This window comes from Squalius cephalus (genome assembly GCF_949319135.1).
Source record: "Squalius cephalus genome assembly, chromosome: 11".
NCBI lineage: Eukaryota > Metazoa > Chordata > Actinopteri > Cypriniformes > Leuciscidae > Squalius > Squalius cephalus.
In genome coordinates, this window is record NC_137132.1 from 38262975 (window position 1) to 38280839 (window position 17865).

At 46.4% G+C, this 17865-nt stretch overlaps 2 protein-coding genes across 2 annotated transcripts in view; both read right to left on the bottom strand.

Annotated features, from left to right (window-relative positions):
* Positions 1–17865, bottom strand: part of LOC307166926 (NACHT, LRR and PYD domains-containing protein 1a allele 5) — a 104823-nt gene that overhangs the window by 70107 nt on the left and 16851 nt on the right. The window lies entirely within an intron of this gene.
* ift80 (intraflagellar transport 80 homolog (Chlamydomonas)) overlaps positions 1–17865 on the bottom strand; it is a 53221-nt gene that overhangs the window by 3213 nt on the left and 32143 nt on the right. Inside the window, exons 11-16 of the mRNA XM_079885694.1 lie at positions 17351–17425; positions 15537–15700; positions 11982–12046; positions 7451–7586; positions 7183–7330; positions 6539–6710 (exon numbers count right to left, since the gene is read on the bottom strand). Coding sequence (XP_079741820.1) covers positions 6539–6710; positions 7183–7330; positions 7451–7586; positions 11982–12046; positions 15537–15700; positions 17351–17425 — 760 coding nt within the window. The remainder of the gene's footprint in view (positions 1–6538; positions 6711–7182; positions 7331–7450; positions 7587–11981; positions 12047–15536; positions 15701–17350; positions 17426–17865) is intronic.

Sequence of the window (17865 nt, forward strand, 5' to 3'; positions counted from 1 at the left end):
CACTCACTCACAGATGAACCATCACTAACTTACTTCAGCTGGACTATTACACTATTTTCTTATAGATCTGCTGTACAGCAGAAACAAACTTTGTTGCATTATTTTCCTGTTATCACTTTAAAGCTGCTTTCAAACAATCTGTATTGTAAAAAGCACTATATAAATGAAGGTGACTTGACTTGATAGCGTTCTGTTGGTAAATTAGCAAAACACAGCCACCGCAGAGTTTGTCGCCTAAATTAACAGATAAATTCATTAGTGTTCGGTCAGAAGCTTGGAATAATTATGATTATTTTTATGATCCTTCAGAAATTATTCTAATTGCTGCTCAATTATTGTTGGTGCTCCATTATTAAAAATGGTTATTATATCAAACTGCTTCATATTTTTGAGGAAATCACAATACAATTTTCAGGATTGCTTGAATTATCTGGATCCAAGGATTTAGATATTTCGGGCATCGAGGCAGGAGAATTTGAGGGCTCGGCACCTCATTCTCCTGCCTTCGAGGAGCTGCTGGAGGTTGTGACCAAATTAAACATCGATTGGCCATCAGAGAAGCAGGAAACGTTGAAAAAAAGTAAAGTCAAAGTCTTTGCGCCGGAGCCTCCCGTTTTTCACTGATCTCTACACTGAGGTGTTGAGATCGTTGAACAAGCCGTTCTCATCACGATTATTGAGCCCAAACGTCCATATATATTAGTCTATTTTGAGTTCGAAAGAGAATGGCTATGGGGTGATGCCGCGGGTGGAAGAGACACTGGCATCGTATCTTTCACCAGACACTGCGTCATCCCGTAAGGCTCCTGCTGCCCTCCAAACCCTGCCATACTACATCAGCATTGGTGGGCAAAGCATATATGGCGGCGGATCGGGCTGGAGCATGCCTGCACACGATCGGGATTATGCAGGCATACCAGGCCGACCTCCTGAAAGAGATGGATGTCAGTGGGAAGGTCGCCCTCAACGACGTTAAATGCAGCATTGGTAGCCATGGAGAGACACCAGTGGCTGAACCTGTCGGGCATCGGGGAGAAGGACAGGGCCTTCCTCCTCGATGCCCCGCTTTCGCCTTCTGGCCTCTTTGGCGACGCAGTCAATACTGTCGTCGAGAGGTTTCAGGAGGCGAAGCGACAGTCAGTAGCTTTTAAACAGCTGATCCCCACTGTCTTTCCAGATCTCATGGGGTTGCTGCCAGGAAGCAGTCCCACCAGCCAGCCGCCAGCTCCTCGCACCTGCAACAGCAGACCAAAAAGGATGGGGGTTACGTCCTATTATAGATCTAAGGGTATTGAATCAGTCTCTGAGGAGATTCAAATTCAAGATGTTAACCATACCTATTATCGTGAGTCAAATCAGGTCCGAGGACTGGTTTAGATCTGAAAGACACTTATTTCCATATATCCATCCTTCCCTATCACAGACGATTCCTGAGGTTCGCCTTCGGGGGAACGGCGTACCAATATCGGGTTCTTCTCTATGGCCTAGCATTGTCCCCTCGCACCTTCGCGAAATGCATGGATGCTGCTCTAGCTCCAGTGAGACTTCAGGGCATTCGGATCCTCAATTATATCGATGACTGGCTCATTCTAGCACAGTCAGAGGAGATGGCGGTTCGGCATCGAGATGTCGTTCTACGCCATCTGAGGTGCTTGGGGATGAGACTCAATGTCAAAAAGAGTTCACTAATTCCTCAACACAGAACTACATCTCTGGGGATGGTATGGGACTCAGTTACGATGTGGGCACAGTTGTCTCCTGCTTGTATAAACACCATCTTGACTACAGTCACCAGTTTCAAGCTAGGCCAGGCCATAACTGTCAAACACTTTGTAGGGTTCTGGGGCTCCTTGTAGCAGCGTCCAACGTAATACCTTTTGGCCTGCTGTACATGAGGCCCCTACAGTGGTGGCTCAGGACCAGAGGGTTTTCCCCGAGGGAGAACCCATTTCGCATGATCAAAGTAATGCGCAGGTGCCTTCGTCCTTTGGTCATCTGGAAGAAACCATGGTTCCTGTCCCAGGGCCCTGTGTTGGGAGCACCATGTCAGAGAAAGATAGTGACTACGGATGCATCCCTCACAGGCTGGGGAGCGGTCATGGAGGGCCGCTACACCAAGGGTCTTTGGAAGGACCATCATCTTTCACATCAATTGCCTGGAGATGTTGGCAGTGTTTCTGGCTCTGAGACACTTCCTTCTGGACCTCAGAGGCCATCATGTTCTAGTTCGAACAGTTTGAACCAACAATACGTCAGTGGTCTCATATATAAATCAGCACGGGGGCCTGAGATTGCGCCCTCTATGCAGACTGGTGCATCAGGTTCTTCTGTGGTCCCAGGGCAAACTACTCTCACTCAGAGCAATGTTTATTTCTGGGGACAAAAATGTGGGGGCAGACATCCTGTCGAGGCAGGGGCTGAAGCCCGGGGAATGGAGACTCCACCCCAAGACGGTGGAGGAAGTTCGGCCAGGAGGAAGTGGATCTGTTCGCCTCTCACGAGAACACACATTGTCCGCTTTGGTTTTCCCTCACGGATCCAGCTCCGCCAAGGTACAGGCGTGGCAAAGGCAACGTCTGTACGCATTTCCCCCGATAGCTCTGCCCCCAGGGGTTCTAGAGAGGGTCTGGCAGCACAGGGTCAGTCTGCTTCTAATAGCCCCATTGTGGCCGGCCCGAGTATGGTTTTCAGACATCATAGCAATTCTATCAGGCCCTACGTGGCAAATCCCAATCAGGAGGGACCTTCTTTCTCAGGCCGAGGGCTCAATACACCACCCTCGGCCAGAGCTGTGGATGCTGTGGGTCTGACCCCTGAGGGGGACCAACTCGTAAATGCTGGTCTCTCTACTGAGGTTGTTGAGACCCTTCTAAACTCTAGAGCCCCACCACGAGGAAACTTTATGCCTTAAAATGGAATGTTTTCAATGTATGGTGCAGAGATCATCAGCTGGACCCAGTTAACTGCCCAGTGGCTTCAGTACTGGAGTTCCTCCAAGGTCGCTTCTCTGACGGGCTCTCCTCGTCCACACTTAAGGTCTATGTGGCGGCCATAGCTGCCACCCACAAGCCTTTAAGTGAGGGCACTACGGGGAGACACCCACTCAGGGTGGGTGTTCCCTTTGTGGAGCTAGGAGGATGAGGCCTGTTGTCCAAGCCAAGGTTTTGGTCTGGGACCTGGCAGTGGTTCTTGAAGGGTTGTCCCTGGCACCCTTTGAACCCATTGACGAGATGTCTGAGAAATGTTTAGCCCTGAAAGTAGCCTTCCTGCTAGCCATCACGTCCCTCAAGAGAGTTGGTCCCCCAAAGTGCCATCAAGTGTGGCACGGTCTATGATTTTACAGGCATTTCATCCTCCACCGCATTCGGCGGCTGATCAAAGCTTCATTTGTTATGCCCTGTCCGAGCCTTGGAGGGCTATGTACATAGATCCTCGGGCTGGAGGAAGTCGGACCGGTTGCATCTAAGAAGTGTTCCTCTGCCTCTAAACATACTATTAGCAGGTGGATCGTAGAGGCTATTTCCTCAGCGTATGAGGCGCACAGTTTGCCTTCCCCTCTCCTGATAAGAGCCCACTTGACTAGAGGTGTGGCATCCTCTAAGCCCCTGCTAGCTGGGGTTTTCCTTAAAGAGGTCTGTGATGCCGCCGGCTGGGCCTCCCCACACACCTTCATAAGGTACTATAGTCTTGATCTGCCCTATACACTGGGCTCACAAGTTCTCACATCTTGAGTTGTGCCAGATTGCTTCACACAAGGACAGACACTAGTCAGTGTGGCACAGTAGGTATTTCGTTCCCCAAAGTGTCGCCTTTTGACGCAGCACGAGTTGATGATACAAGATGATGCGTCCCTTTGCCACACTTCCTGCATGCCTGATAACGACTTGCTTTGACCAATAAGAAGCTGACACTGTTATGATCCGGCGTCCTTTTATAGCTTCCGCATCGCCATCACATGTGACGTCACGAGTGATGTCATGACGCAACACCAATCGAGATTGGACTAGTTCCATTCAGGTTTCAGATGCATCACGCTGAAGGTGTTCCACAAAGTGTCTTCTTTCAATGCAGCGCCTCGTTCCCTGAGGGTTACAGTTGTAACCCGAGACGTTTCCACAAACATTTGAAGCAGCTCAGCCGTTTTCAACACTGATAATAATCATAAATGTTTCTTGAGCAGCAAATCATCATATTGTACTGATTTCTGAAGGATCATGTGACACTGAAGACTGCAGTAATGATGCTGGAAATTCAGCTTTTATGACAGGAATAAATAACACCTTATAAGTTCAAATAAAAAACAGCTGTTTTACTCTGTAATAATATTTCACTATTTTTAGTAGTGTATTTTTGATCAAATAAATGCAGCCCTGGTGAGCAGAAGAGACTCTTTCAGAAACATTAATAAATCTTATTTATTCCAAACGTTTGACCATTAGTGTAGGTATTACAAACTAACAATGACCAGTTCTCTACCTTATAATAAATTCTGTTCATGTTAATTTCATTACTAATACATTTTTAACATAACTTAGCATAGATAGTTTAATAAATGCTGTAAAAAAAAGTTTTTACTTTTGTAACAAATTTGACTTTATTGTAAAGTGTCACCAACTAAGCATTTTATTCCATGGCCATTTAATGTTTAATGCTTTATTTTAGTTTTAATTTAATTTTTATTAGGGTGGGACTGTCACAAGCACAGTGTTATTGAGTTCCTGACAGAACAACCGCTGCCGTCTACTGCTGTTACACACAGAGACAGAGAAACATACCTCCTCCTCGGGTGCACAGAGACGAGAGGAGAAATGACAACCGTAAGAGAGACAGCAACACAACTCACATAAACCTATTTTACATATTAAAACACTATTTAGTATGTTATTGATCTGTTTTCCTTGTGGGGGGCGCTGGCTGTAGCTGATTTTAGGTTTTACTGTCCACACACACACACACAAACACACACACGTTCTGACACTGTAGGCTCACAGGAATTCATTCCTTTAGTCAGTTATTCTGTTGAGCACCATGACAGTAAAACCAAAATTGTTTTCTGAAATTATGAAAACCAGAGCAAGGAACTGCTTTTTTAATTTTTTATTTTTTATTTTTATACAAAATAATAATAGCCAATCAAAAAGTATATTTGATATAAAAAGTCAGTATTGTCAAAACAAGAAACATCTATTCCGTGTCATTACGTGTAGTGAGTAACTTCCGTTAAGGGAACAAAGTGAGCATCGATGCTTCCTGGTTTTCACGGTGCATTGTGGGACTTTTTAGGGAGCAAACGTTTCAGTGCACTGGTAGATTTTGTAGTTGAGACAGCCCTTAAGGTCCCCCTGTGGTGAACATCCAGCTTTTAATGTTGTTTATATGTCTATGTGGTGTTTTTAATCTGCTTTAAGACAAAGCATGTGTAAGTTCATAAGTCGACAGCATTGCTGAGTATTTCCTCCTTAAAACTGCAGTGAAACAAAGACAGTCTCAAAAACACGCTTTGAAATCGCTGGTGTTTCTGACGTCACAAACTACCTTGTAACCAATCAGATCAACGTGTGATCGTCAACCAGTGGATCTCTGAGCTGAGTGAGTGAGTGGAGGCGGGGCTCATTTGCATATTCATAGAACCGCATATACTAAATGAGGCAAGGGTGTCGAGTTACAGTCAAACTATTTTAAGATATGGAGATTTTTTTTTCAAGGAAAAAATGTTTAAATGTCATTTTGGTGATCAAAGATGAGTTTTAAGGGATAAAATGATTGACTACAGGGGGACTTTAAGATTAATGACTTCCTGATCAGTGCCCTGACTTCTGAACTAGGGAGCTGATTGAGACACAGCCACACTAGGCGCGTTTCCATTACAGATTTGCGCAAATTTTTTGCGATTTTTTCTAAATGACGGCGTTTCCATTAACCGATATTATGCGACTAAAACTGGGAGAGGCTCGTATGAGGTGTTTCTGGGTGTTTCTCCCTCATATCTGCTTCAAGCTCTTAATTGTAGCATTTTTTTGAGGTTTAGAATCCAGTATTCCTGTAATTCTCCTGTCTATTATGAATTTAATAAAGAGCTCTGTCTCGTATTCTGTCCAAACACACACCGTCATCTACGTCAGGTGACTGTAAATGCGCAAAAACTGTTTTCATTGCAGTTTTGAGAAATATTTATTTTTCGAATTGCCTGAAAAACCTCCTCATGCGAGCGTAAAAACATTTTTTGCGATAAATGGGAGTTTTTGCGAAAATGACGTGTTTCCATTGGGCGTATTTTCAATTCGCAATTTCAATTTGCGCAATTAGAAGGGTAATGGAAACGTGGCTACTGTCTTGCAGAGTTCAGCTCCAGCCCTAATCAAACACACCTGAACCAGCTCATCAAGCTCTTCAGGGACACTTGAAAATCACACTGGTGTGAGCTGAAGCATGTTGGATATGACCTTTGCAGGACAGTGTGGCTCCAGGAGCAGGGCTGAAGACCTCTGGGCTCCTCACACTTACACTCACACAAGAGAGCGCTCCCTGCTCCACTGACCTTAGCGAAGCGGCAGATGCGGAGGCCGTCCTCCCAGCGGGCGCTGCCGGTGTACTCGTGCAGTAAGGTCGGGTACGGGGACACTGCGGTGCACACCAGAGAGCCGTCCGCCCGTCTGACAGTCACCTGAGTGCCCACATAGCTCACAATCTGAGGAGAGCGACTTAACTCGCTGCAGAAGACAGGATTCATCAAACATCACACACAGTTTAAGTGCAGTCTCCTAAAGTCTTCAATTACTACTGGGCTCCTAGAAATACACAAATCACCAGTGGCTACGTTTACATGCACAACTTTCGTTTCAATCAGACTGAATTAATTCCGATTGATGAACCTGAATGTAGTGTTTACATGAACGCTAAACGTGATCAGGTTGATGTCATTACGCTATTTCTACATCATTGCACATGCGCATACTTTCAGTTTCAGGTGTTCAGTCTGATCAAGTGTTTACATGTTCTCTCGATCGGATTAGAAAAGGAATAAACCACCCCTTTCATTCAGATCAAGCTCAATTGGATTGATTAAGGTGTTAAGCCGTCAATTAAATTACTAATGGATTATTTGTTTGCATGTAAACGTAGCCATTGACTGATGGTTATGACTGTGCATTTCAGACGTGGGTGAAGTTTGTTGTAGTGTACCTGCTGTCCTTGCTGAAGATGGTTTTGGGGAGCAGGTCTTTGTCCACAAACACCACACTAGGGTAATACCACACAGTGAACTGGTTGTCCTGGATTCCGCACAGGATGTTAGCAGAGTCGTTCCAGGCCACAGTGTCAACCATTGAACCTGGGCAAGAATGACAAAGATTCCATGCAAATTAATCAAACCTTAATACAGATGCTTGACTGAGTTCAGTGCGACTTCACCAGAGACAGACTGTCACAGAGTTTCCTTCTGGATTCTTACCGATCTTATAGATGCTGTGAGCTCGGCCCAGCTTTCTCACAGAGGTCAGGTAGAGGTCACGGTTCTTATCGATCAAAGCGATCCTTCTGTCATTAGACAGGCCACACTGATCCAGTGCGACTAACACCACCTCTATCTAACAGAGAGACGAACAGAGATATGTCACTTAAAGGGGACTGATTATGTGACCTATTAGCATAGACCCCACCCACAACTGCTGACAGACTCTGCCCTATTAGCTTAGACCCCGCCCACGACTGCTGACGGACTCTGCCCTATTAGCATAAGCCCCGCCCACAACTGCTGATGGACACCACCCACAACTGCTGACAGACTGTGATCTATTAGCATCGACCCCACCCACAACTGCTGACGGACTCTGCCCTATTAGCATAGACCCCGCCCACAACTGCTGACGGACTCTGCCCTATTAGCATAGGCCCCACCCACAACTGCTGACAGACTCTGCCCTATTAGCTTAGACCCTGCCCACGACTGCTGACGGACTCTGCCCTATTAGCTTAGACCCCGCCCACGACTTCTGACGGACTCTGCCCTATTAGCATAGACCCCGCCCACAACTGCTGACGGACTCTGCCCTATTAGCCTAGACCCCGCCCACAACTGCTGACGGACTCTGCCCTATTAGCTTAGACCCTGCCCACGACTGCTGACGGACTCTGCCCTATTAGCATAGGCCCCACCCACAACTGCTGACGGACTCCACCCACAACTGCAGACAGACTGTGACCTATTAGCATAAGCCCCGCCACAACTGCTGACGGACTCAGCCCTATTAGCATAGGCCCCACCCACAACTGCTGACGGACTCTGCCCTATTAGCATAGACCCCACCCACAACTGCTGACAGACTCTACCCTATTAGCATAGGCCCCCGCCCACAACTGCTGACGGACTCTGCCCTATTAGCATAGACCCCGCCCACAACTGCTGACGGACTCTGCCCTATTAGCTTAGACCCCGCCCACGACTTCTGACGGACTCTGCCCTATTAGCATAGACCCCGCCCACAACTGCTGACGGACTCTGCCCTATTAGCATAGACCCCGCCCACAACTGCTGACGGACTCTGCCCTATTAGCTTAGACCCTGCCCACGACTGCTGACGGACTCTGCCCTATTAGCTTAGACCCCGCCCACAACTGCTGACGGACTCTGCCCTATTAGCATAGGCCCCACCCACAACTGCTGACGGACTCCACCCACAACTGCAGACAGACTGTGACCTATTAGCATAAGCCCCGCCACAACTGCTGACGGACTCAGCCCTATTAGCATAGGCCCCACCCACAACTGCTGACGGACTCTGCCCTATTAGCATAGACCCCACCCACAACTGCTGACAGACTCTGCCCTATTAGCATAGACCCCGCCCACAACTGCTGATGGACTCTGCCCTATTAGCTTAGACCCCGCCCACGACTTCTGACGGACTCTGCCCTATTAGCATAGACCCCGCCCACAACTGCTGACGGACTCTGCCCTATTAGCATAGACCCCGCCCACAACTGCTGACGGACTCTGCCCTATTAGCTTAGACCCTGCCCACGACTGCTGACGGACTCTGCCCTATTAGCTTAGACCCCGCCCACAACTGCTGACGGACTCTGCCCTATTAGCATAGGCCCCACCCACAACTGCTGACAGACTGTGACCTATTAGCATAAGCCCCGCCACAACTGCTGACGGACTCAGCCCTATTAGCATAGGGCCCACCCACAACTGCTGACGGACTCTGCCCTATTAGCATAGACCCCACCCACAACTGCTGACAGACTCTACCCTATTAGCATAGACCCCACCCACAACTGCAGACAGACTCTACCCTATTAGCATAGACCCCACCCACAACTGCAGACAGACTCTACCCTATTAGCATAGGCCCCGCCCACAACTGCTGACGGACTCTGCCCTATTAGCATAGACCCCGCCCACAACTGCTGACGGACTCCACCCACAACTGCTGACGGACTCTGCCCTATTAGCATAGGCCCTGCCCAGCTCTCAGTCAAGAGCAGAGAGTGATTTTCTGTTTTTCTCTTGTTGTTTGATTCATATTAACAGCATATTTAGCAGAAGGTACTGTATATTACATTGCTTTCACTTTAATACTATACATGCAATTTCTTTACTTGTTGTTTACATTCACATACATAACCAACTGTTTATATGACCTTTATGTGTTTGACATAACCTTGTGTGTATTTGACAGTTTAAGCGCAATAAGACGTGAAAGAGAACTAAGGATGTTTTTACACCTGTCTTGTTTGGTTCGACTGAATCGAGCTCAAGTTCGTTTCCCTCCTTGGTGCGGATCTTTTGGGCGGGTGTGAATACAGCAATCGCACTCGGGTGCGGACCAAACACCCGTACCGAGACCCAGCTGAAGAGGTGGTCTCTGTCCGGTTCCAAACCAACTCTGGAACGGTCCGAATTTCTGTCCAATGAATGGATGACCTTAGCACATGCGTGGTTTTGTTTACAAATTTTGGTTCACTTGTGAAAAGGGCAGTGTGAAAGCGAACCACACCAAACAAAACAAAAATCAACATTGTATTTGTTCCGGACCAAAGCAAGTTGACTTTCCTGGTGTGAATACACTCTTAGTTTAATACTCCGTCAGACATCTTGCTTTCGGTGCACCTGTGTGCACTTAGTTTAGACTGATTTGGCTTTAAAACCATAGACTGTAAAAAATATGGGCGTAATGTCCGTGACGTCACCCGTATAGACAATAGACTCATCTCACATCGATACACATATCTTAAAGGGACACTTCACCCATTTGCATTAAGCTTTGCATTGTTAGAAACCCAGTCATACTATTGAATGGTCATGCAACATTTTTTCATTTTCCCCCGAGACGAGAGAAATCTGTATTTACCTCTTTACACTTCCTCCTACAATGACGCAAAAATCGTCATTTTGCGTCATTGTAGGAGGAAGTGTAAGAGGGGGAGATTTCTGTTAAGACTACAAGCACTAGATCCACCCTTTCAAACCCGCCCATAGGGGGTTGGACCTAATGCGCTAACAGACCTATCACAGATCAGTGCGAGTGCGTTTGATTTCAACGGCAGAAACCTGCAGAAAACAGGGATGAAGAAAGCTGAGTAGTAGGGGTTACCATACTCTATTTCCCGGACATGTCCGGCCGTCGAGATCGACAAAAATGTCCGGGATTCGGCTTTTGCTTTCTGCGGTCGCCATCCATTGTTTACATGCTCACCTTTTGTTTCAATCTAACTGAATTCACCCCGATTGGTGAATCTGAATGTAATGTTTACATGAATGCTAAACAAGTGATCGGTTGATTTGCGTTTTAACATTGCTAAGAAAATACCCGCACCTCCGTGAGAGATAGCCCATGAGACCGGTGCATCTCACAGGCGCGCTCATCAGTAATCACAGTAATACAGGGAGCAGGACGAGGCTAGCGCCGCGGGAGAAAGACGCGAGGCCGGTGGCGTGATCGGTTGAAAGACGCGAGGCCGGTGGCGTGATCGGTTGATGTGTGTTTTACCATTGCTAAGAAAATACCTGCTCCTCCGTGCGAGATACGAGAACAGTGCCTCATAGGTGTCGGTCGTCAGTAATCACGCCACCGGCCTCGCGCCGTTCTCCCGCGCCCCTCAGCCTCGTCCTGCTCGCCACAGTAAACATGATGAATGGCGACTGTAGAACGCAAAAGCCGAATCCCGGACATTTTGGGCAAACTCGTCACGGAGACTCACTCGTAGCCTAGCCTTGCCTTGATGTTTTTGTTTTCAACGGCGCTGTCTTACCGGTAGGCGTGGCTTGGGAGTGGCCTTGTAGGGCAGCGAAGCAAGTGCATTCTGGGAGTTGTTGTCTTTCATCCACATAAGCCAAAAATACATTTTCTGGCTTTTCTCAGTCTAGAAAGCTCCAAATTCAAAAATAATTTCACATTTCTTCTACATAAATGACCCACTTTCAATACACATTCATGTCTCCACGGGTGAAATGACCCTTTAAGTCAAATACTGTTTCTAGGTGCAGGCCTCTACTTGGTTTCAAGTGAGAATATGATCTCAACAGCCATTTATGAACACATTTCCTTGTAGCACACCTGTACGCTAAGCTTCTATAAACTCCTGGCGTACACCACTGTCTCGGGACACCAATATTCTAATGATTTCTAAAAGATGAATCACTGCCTGGACATCTATCTGAGATCTCGGTATGGAGATGATTTCTCATTAGTACTACAGAACACCATGAGTGTATATTAGCAGCGTTGGTTGTTTGCTTTTAGCATCTAATAGAGCGTTTGGACCCAGAAACGATGATGCATGACATCAGAGCTAACAAGCGGACTTGGTAAGACCATCAGCAGTTTAATTAGGTTTAACTGATACTTTATTTGTGTATTTCTGCATTTCTCTCTATTTGGCTGATATTTTGGATGATTATTTTTCACTGAGGATGTTGTGGTGTGTGTGTGTGTAATGACAGAGTACTGTATGTGTGTTTGTTTGTGTGCATCTACCTTGTGTGTCAAAGGTTTGCCGTCACCAATGGCTTTTCCCGTTTGGGCCTCGAACAGAAAGACGACTGAGAAGAGAAGGAAGGAGAACAACATGAACATCATAAGATGTCTGAAAGGTCTTCATGTAAAATCCCAGCTTGCATTGCAGTTATGTCCCACTTTCGGAGCGCTTGGCCTCTCATATACGGTGTGGTCTACCTACAACAGGAGCTACACAACACACTAACCCCTACATGTATCGGCACACTAACCCCTACATGTATCAACACACTAACCCCTACATGTATCGGCACACTAACCCCTACATGTATCAACACACTAACCCCTACATGTATCAGCACACTAACCCCTACATGTATCAGCACACTAACCCCTACATGTATCAACACACTAACCCCTACATGTATCGGCACACTAACCCCTATATGTATCGACACACTAACCCCTACATGTATCGACACACTAACCCCTACATGTATCAGCACACTAACCCCTACATGTATCAGCACACTAACCCCTACATGTATCAGCACACTAACCCCTACATGTATCGGCACACTAACCCCTACATGTATCAGCACACTAACCCCTACATGTATCGGCACACTAACCCCTACATGTATCAGCACACTAACCCCTACATGTATCAGCACACTAACCCCTACATGTATCAGCACACTAACCCCTACATGTATCGACACACTAACCCCTACATGTATCGGCACACTAACCCCTACATGTATCGGCACACTAACCCCTACATGTATCGGCACACTAACCCCTACATGTATCGGCACACTAACCCCTACATGTATCGACACACTAACCCCTACATGTATCGGCACACTAACCCCTACATGTATCGGCACACTAACCCCTACATGTATCGGCACACTAACCCCTACATGTATCGGCACACTAACCCCTACATGTATCGGCACACTAACCCCTACATGTATCGGCACACTAACCCCTACATGTATCAGCACACTAACCCCTACATGTATCAACACACTAACCCCTGCACACTAACCCCTACATGTATCGGCACACTAACCCCTACATGTATCAGCACACTAACCCCTACATGTATCGGCACACTAACCCCTACATGTATCGGCACACTAACCCCTACATGTATCAGCACACTAACCCCTACATGTATCAACACACTAACCCCTACATGTATCAACACACTAACCCCTACATGTATCAGCACACTAACCCCTACATGTATCAGCACACTAACCCCTACATGTATCGACACACTAACCCCTACATGTATCAGCACACTAACCCCTGCACACTAACCCCTACATGTATCGGCACACTAACCCCTACATGTATCAGCACACTAACCCCTACATGTATCAGCACACTAACCCCTACATGTATCAGCACACTAACCCCTACATGTATCGACACACTAACCCCTACATGTATCGGCACACTAACCCCTACATGTATCGGCACACTAACCCCTACATGTATCAGCACACTAACCCCTACATGTATCAGCACACTAACCCCTACATGTATCAGCACACTAACCCCTACATGTATCAGCACACTAACCCCTATATGTATCGACACACTAACCCCTACATGTATCAGCACACTAACCCCTACATGTATCAGCACACTAACCCCTATATGTATCGACACACTAACCCCTACATGTATCGGCACACTAACCCCTACATGTATCGACACACTAACCCCTACATGTATCGGCACACTAACCCCTACATGTATCGGCACACTAACCCCTACATGTATCAGCACACTAACCCCTACATGTATCAGCACACTAACCCCTATATGTATCGACACACTAACCCCTACATGTATCGGCACACTAACCCCTACATGTATCGACACACTAACCCCTACATGTATCGGCACACTAACCCCTACATGTATCAGCACACTAACCCCTACATGTATCGGCACACTAACCCCTACATGTATCAGCACACTAACCCCTACATGTATCAGCACACTAACCCCTACATGTATCAGCACACTAACCCCTACATGTATCAGCACACTAACCCCTACATGTATCGGCACACTAACCCCTACATGTATCAGCACACTAACCCCTACATGTATCAGCACACTAACCCCTATATGTATCGACACACTAACCCCAACATGTATCAGCACACTAACCCCTACATGTATCAGCACACTAACCCCTATATGTATCGACACACTAACCCCTACATGTATCGGCACACTAACCCCTACATGTATCAGCACACTAACCCCTACATATATCAGCACACTAACCCCTACATGTATCGACACACTAACCCCTACATGTATCGGCACACTAACCCCTACATGTATCGGCACACTAACCCCTACATGTATCGGCACACTAACCCCTACATGTATCAGCACACTAACCCCTACATGTATCGACACACTAACCCCTACATGTATCGGCACACTAACCCCTACATGTATCGGCACACTAACCCCTACATGTATCGGCACACTAACCCCTACATGTATCGGCACACTAACCCCTATATGTATCGACACACTAACCCCTACATGTATCGGCACACTAACCCCTACATGTATCGGCACACTAACCCCTACATGTATCAGCACAGTAACCCCTACATGTATCGACACACTAACCCCTACATGTATCAGCACACTAACCCCTACATGTATCGACACACTAACCCCTACATGTATCAGCACACTAACCCCTACATGTATCGGCACACTAACCCCTACATGTATCGGCACACTAACCCCTATATGTATCGACACACTAACCCCTACATGTATCGGCACACTAACCCCTACATGTATCGGCACACTAACCCCTACATGTATCAGCACAGTAACCCCTACATGTATCAGCACACTAACCCCTACATGTATCAGCACACTAACCCCTATATGTATCGACACACTAACCCCTACATGTATCGACACACTAACCCCTACATGTATCAGCACACTAACCCCTACATATATCAGCACACTAACCCCTACATGTATCGACACACTAACCCCTACATGTATCGGCACACTAACCCCTACATGTATCGGCACACTAACCCCTACATGTATCGGCACACTAACCCCTACATGTATCAGCACACTAACCCCTACATGTATCGACACACTAACCCCTACATGTATCGGCACACTAACCCCTACATGTATCGGCACACTAACCCCTACATGTATCGGCACACTAACCCCTACATGTATCGGCACACTAACCCCTATATGTATCGACACACTAACCCCTACATGTATCGGCACACTAACCCCTACATGTATCGGCACACTAACCCCTACATGTATCAGCACAGTAACCCCTACATGTATCGACACACTAACCCCTACATGTATCAGCACACTAACCCCTACATGTATCGGCACACTAACCCCTACATGTATCAGCACACTAACCCCTACATGTATCAGCACACTAACCCCTACATGTATCAGCACACTAACCCCTACATGTATCAGCCCCCTCTGTCTATCTGCACATGAGCTTGACCGCGCTCTCCGCACCTCGTTCATCGGTCGTGTCTCGTATGGCGATGGTGTCGTTGCTCAGGGAGATGGACTGAGTGTTCAGGATGTCCATCCTCATGCCGGGACTCTTGGGAGACGACACCACACGGCCCTCATAGGAGTACACATACACCTCTGCTCCATCCACCAGCAGAAAGTGCCTGGATCAAGACAAACACACAAACAGTGTGTGAGAGAGAGAGATAGAGATAGAATCGCTGAAAGACCCGGCAGTTCAGTTAGACTGTGGTCTCCAAGACAAAACAAGACAAGACAAGACAAGACAAGACAAGACAAGACAACACAAACGGACAAATGATATCACAGAGCACAGAGAAATTATATCATTGGAATGACTTTCAGAACAATTTCATCCAGCTGATAAAAAAAGTTGACAGCCAATCAGAAACCATCCTGCCATAACATTTAAACATCGCGCATTTAACGTGACAGGCAAGCACTTAGAATAAACAGAACGATATCGTCCCCTGGTGTGGACGCTTATATAGTTATCTTTATAGTTATCGTTCTTGGTGTGAATGGGCCTTGGGAACTTTCAAAGTTGTCTTCATTTATAGTAAGTAAACTAGCTCTATAAAGCAGGAAGGATTCTGATTGGCTGTCAGTGTTTTTATCACTCATCAGCTGGAAATAAACCATTCTGAAAGTGATTCCAACGATTATTGGTCCTCTCTGCCGTTATTGTTATAGGCTAGTTTGCTGTGGACTCTGCTATTCTATGCTATCGTCCTTAAAGGGTTAGTTCACCCAAAAATGAAAATTCTGTCAGTAATTACTCACCCTCATGTTGTTCCATCCCTGTAAGACCTTCGTTCATCTTCAGAACACAAATTAAGATATTTTTGATTAAATCTGAGAGATGGATCACTCCTCTCTGGGCCTCGAGTGAATTCACGTAGTATAACTGTGCAGTGCATCTGTGTTGTACGTCACACGCATCACACACATGATCAGCGTCGGCCAATAGTGAGCCTACGTGTGACGTACAACACAGATGCGCTGCGCAGTTATACTACGTTAATTCACTCGAGGCCCAGAAAGAAGGAAATGAATAGTGGAATAAAGTCGTTATTTTTGTTTGTTTTTGCGCACAAAAAGTATTCTCGTCACTTTATAAACTTAAGATTGAGCCACTATAGTCACTTGGACTATTTTAACAATGTCTTTAATACATTTTCTGGGCCAGCAAGTTATAATGCCTTAGAAGCCTATGGAGGAGTGATCCAGCTCTCAGATTTAATCAAAAATATCTTAATTTGTGTTCCGAAGATGAACGAAGTTCTTACGGGGTTGGAACAACATGAACATGAAGTAATTACTGACAGAATTTTCATTTTTGGGTGAACTAACCCTTTAACCCCTGTTTCCAGCTGTTCCAGAGGATCATGTGTTTCAGTGTGTGCTGTGGAAGTCAGTGATGAGTCGACTCTTCCTTGACTCTTGAATCAACCGTGTCAGAGTTGACTATCGTTATGGACTCCTTTATTGTGCTCACTCATTCACTCATCCTTACTGGCATGGCAGTTGAGTGTCTACACACACATCTTCCAGTAACATATGGATCAATCAAAACGAAAAACAAAAAAGCCTTGTGTCGGCTAGTTTATTCGGCTGTATTAAATCTATGTGTTGATCATAAGAGTCTTACATGTGAAGCTCAAGCACTTTCCATTCTGAACAAGAACATTTGCTGAATGCCTGACATTGGTTCCTGTTGGAGACCAGCAAGTTTACCATCTGGTTCTCCTGTGGAAGCTGTCACCAGCACCAGTTCAAAAGCAGAATCTCACCTTTCGGCCTGTACGATAAGACTGACCGTGCCCTCCTTCAGGTCAAAGATCAGAGGAGTATTCCAGTTCTTAGCACTGAAACAACACAACACAGCGTTAGGATAGTGCCAGAACACAAGAGGCACTCACAATACTGATGAGTGAGAGTGTGTGTGTGTGTGTGTGTGTGTGAGGGAGTGAGTGAGTGTGAGTGAGTGAGTGAGTGAGTGAGTGAGTGAGTGAGTGAGTGAGTGAGTGAGTGAGTGAGTCTGTGAGTGAGAGTGAGTGTGAGTGAGTGAGAAAGTGAGTGAGAGAGTGAGTGAGTGTGTGAGTGAGTGTGTGAGTGAGTGTGAGTGAGTGAGAGTGAGTGAGAGAGTGTGTGTGTGAGTGAGTGAGTGAGTGAGTGTGAGTGAGTGAGTGAGTAAGTGAGTGTGTGAGTGAGTGTGAGTGAGTGTGTGAGTGTGTGAGTGAGTGAGTACCAAAACACCGCACATCCGACCACATCTATTCCCTCCACACTCTAATCAACAAGAACA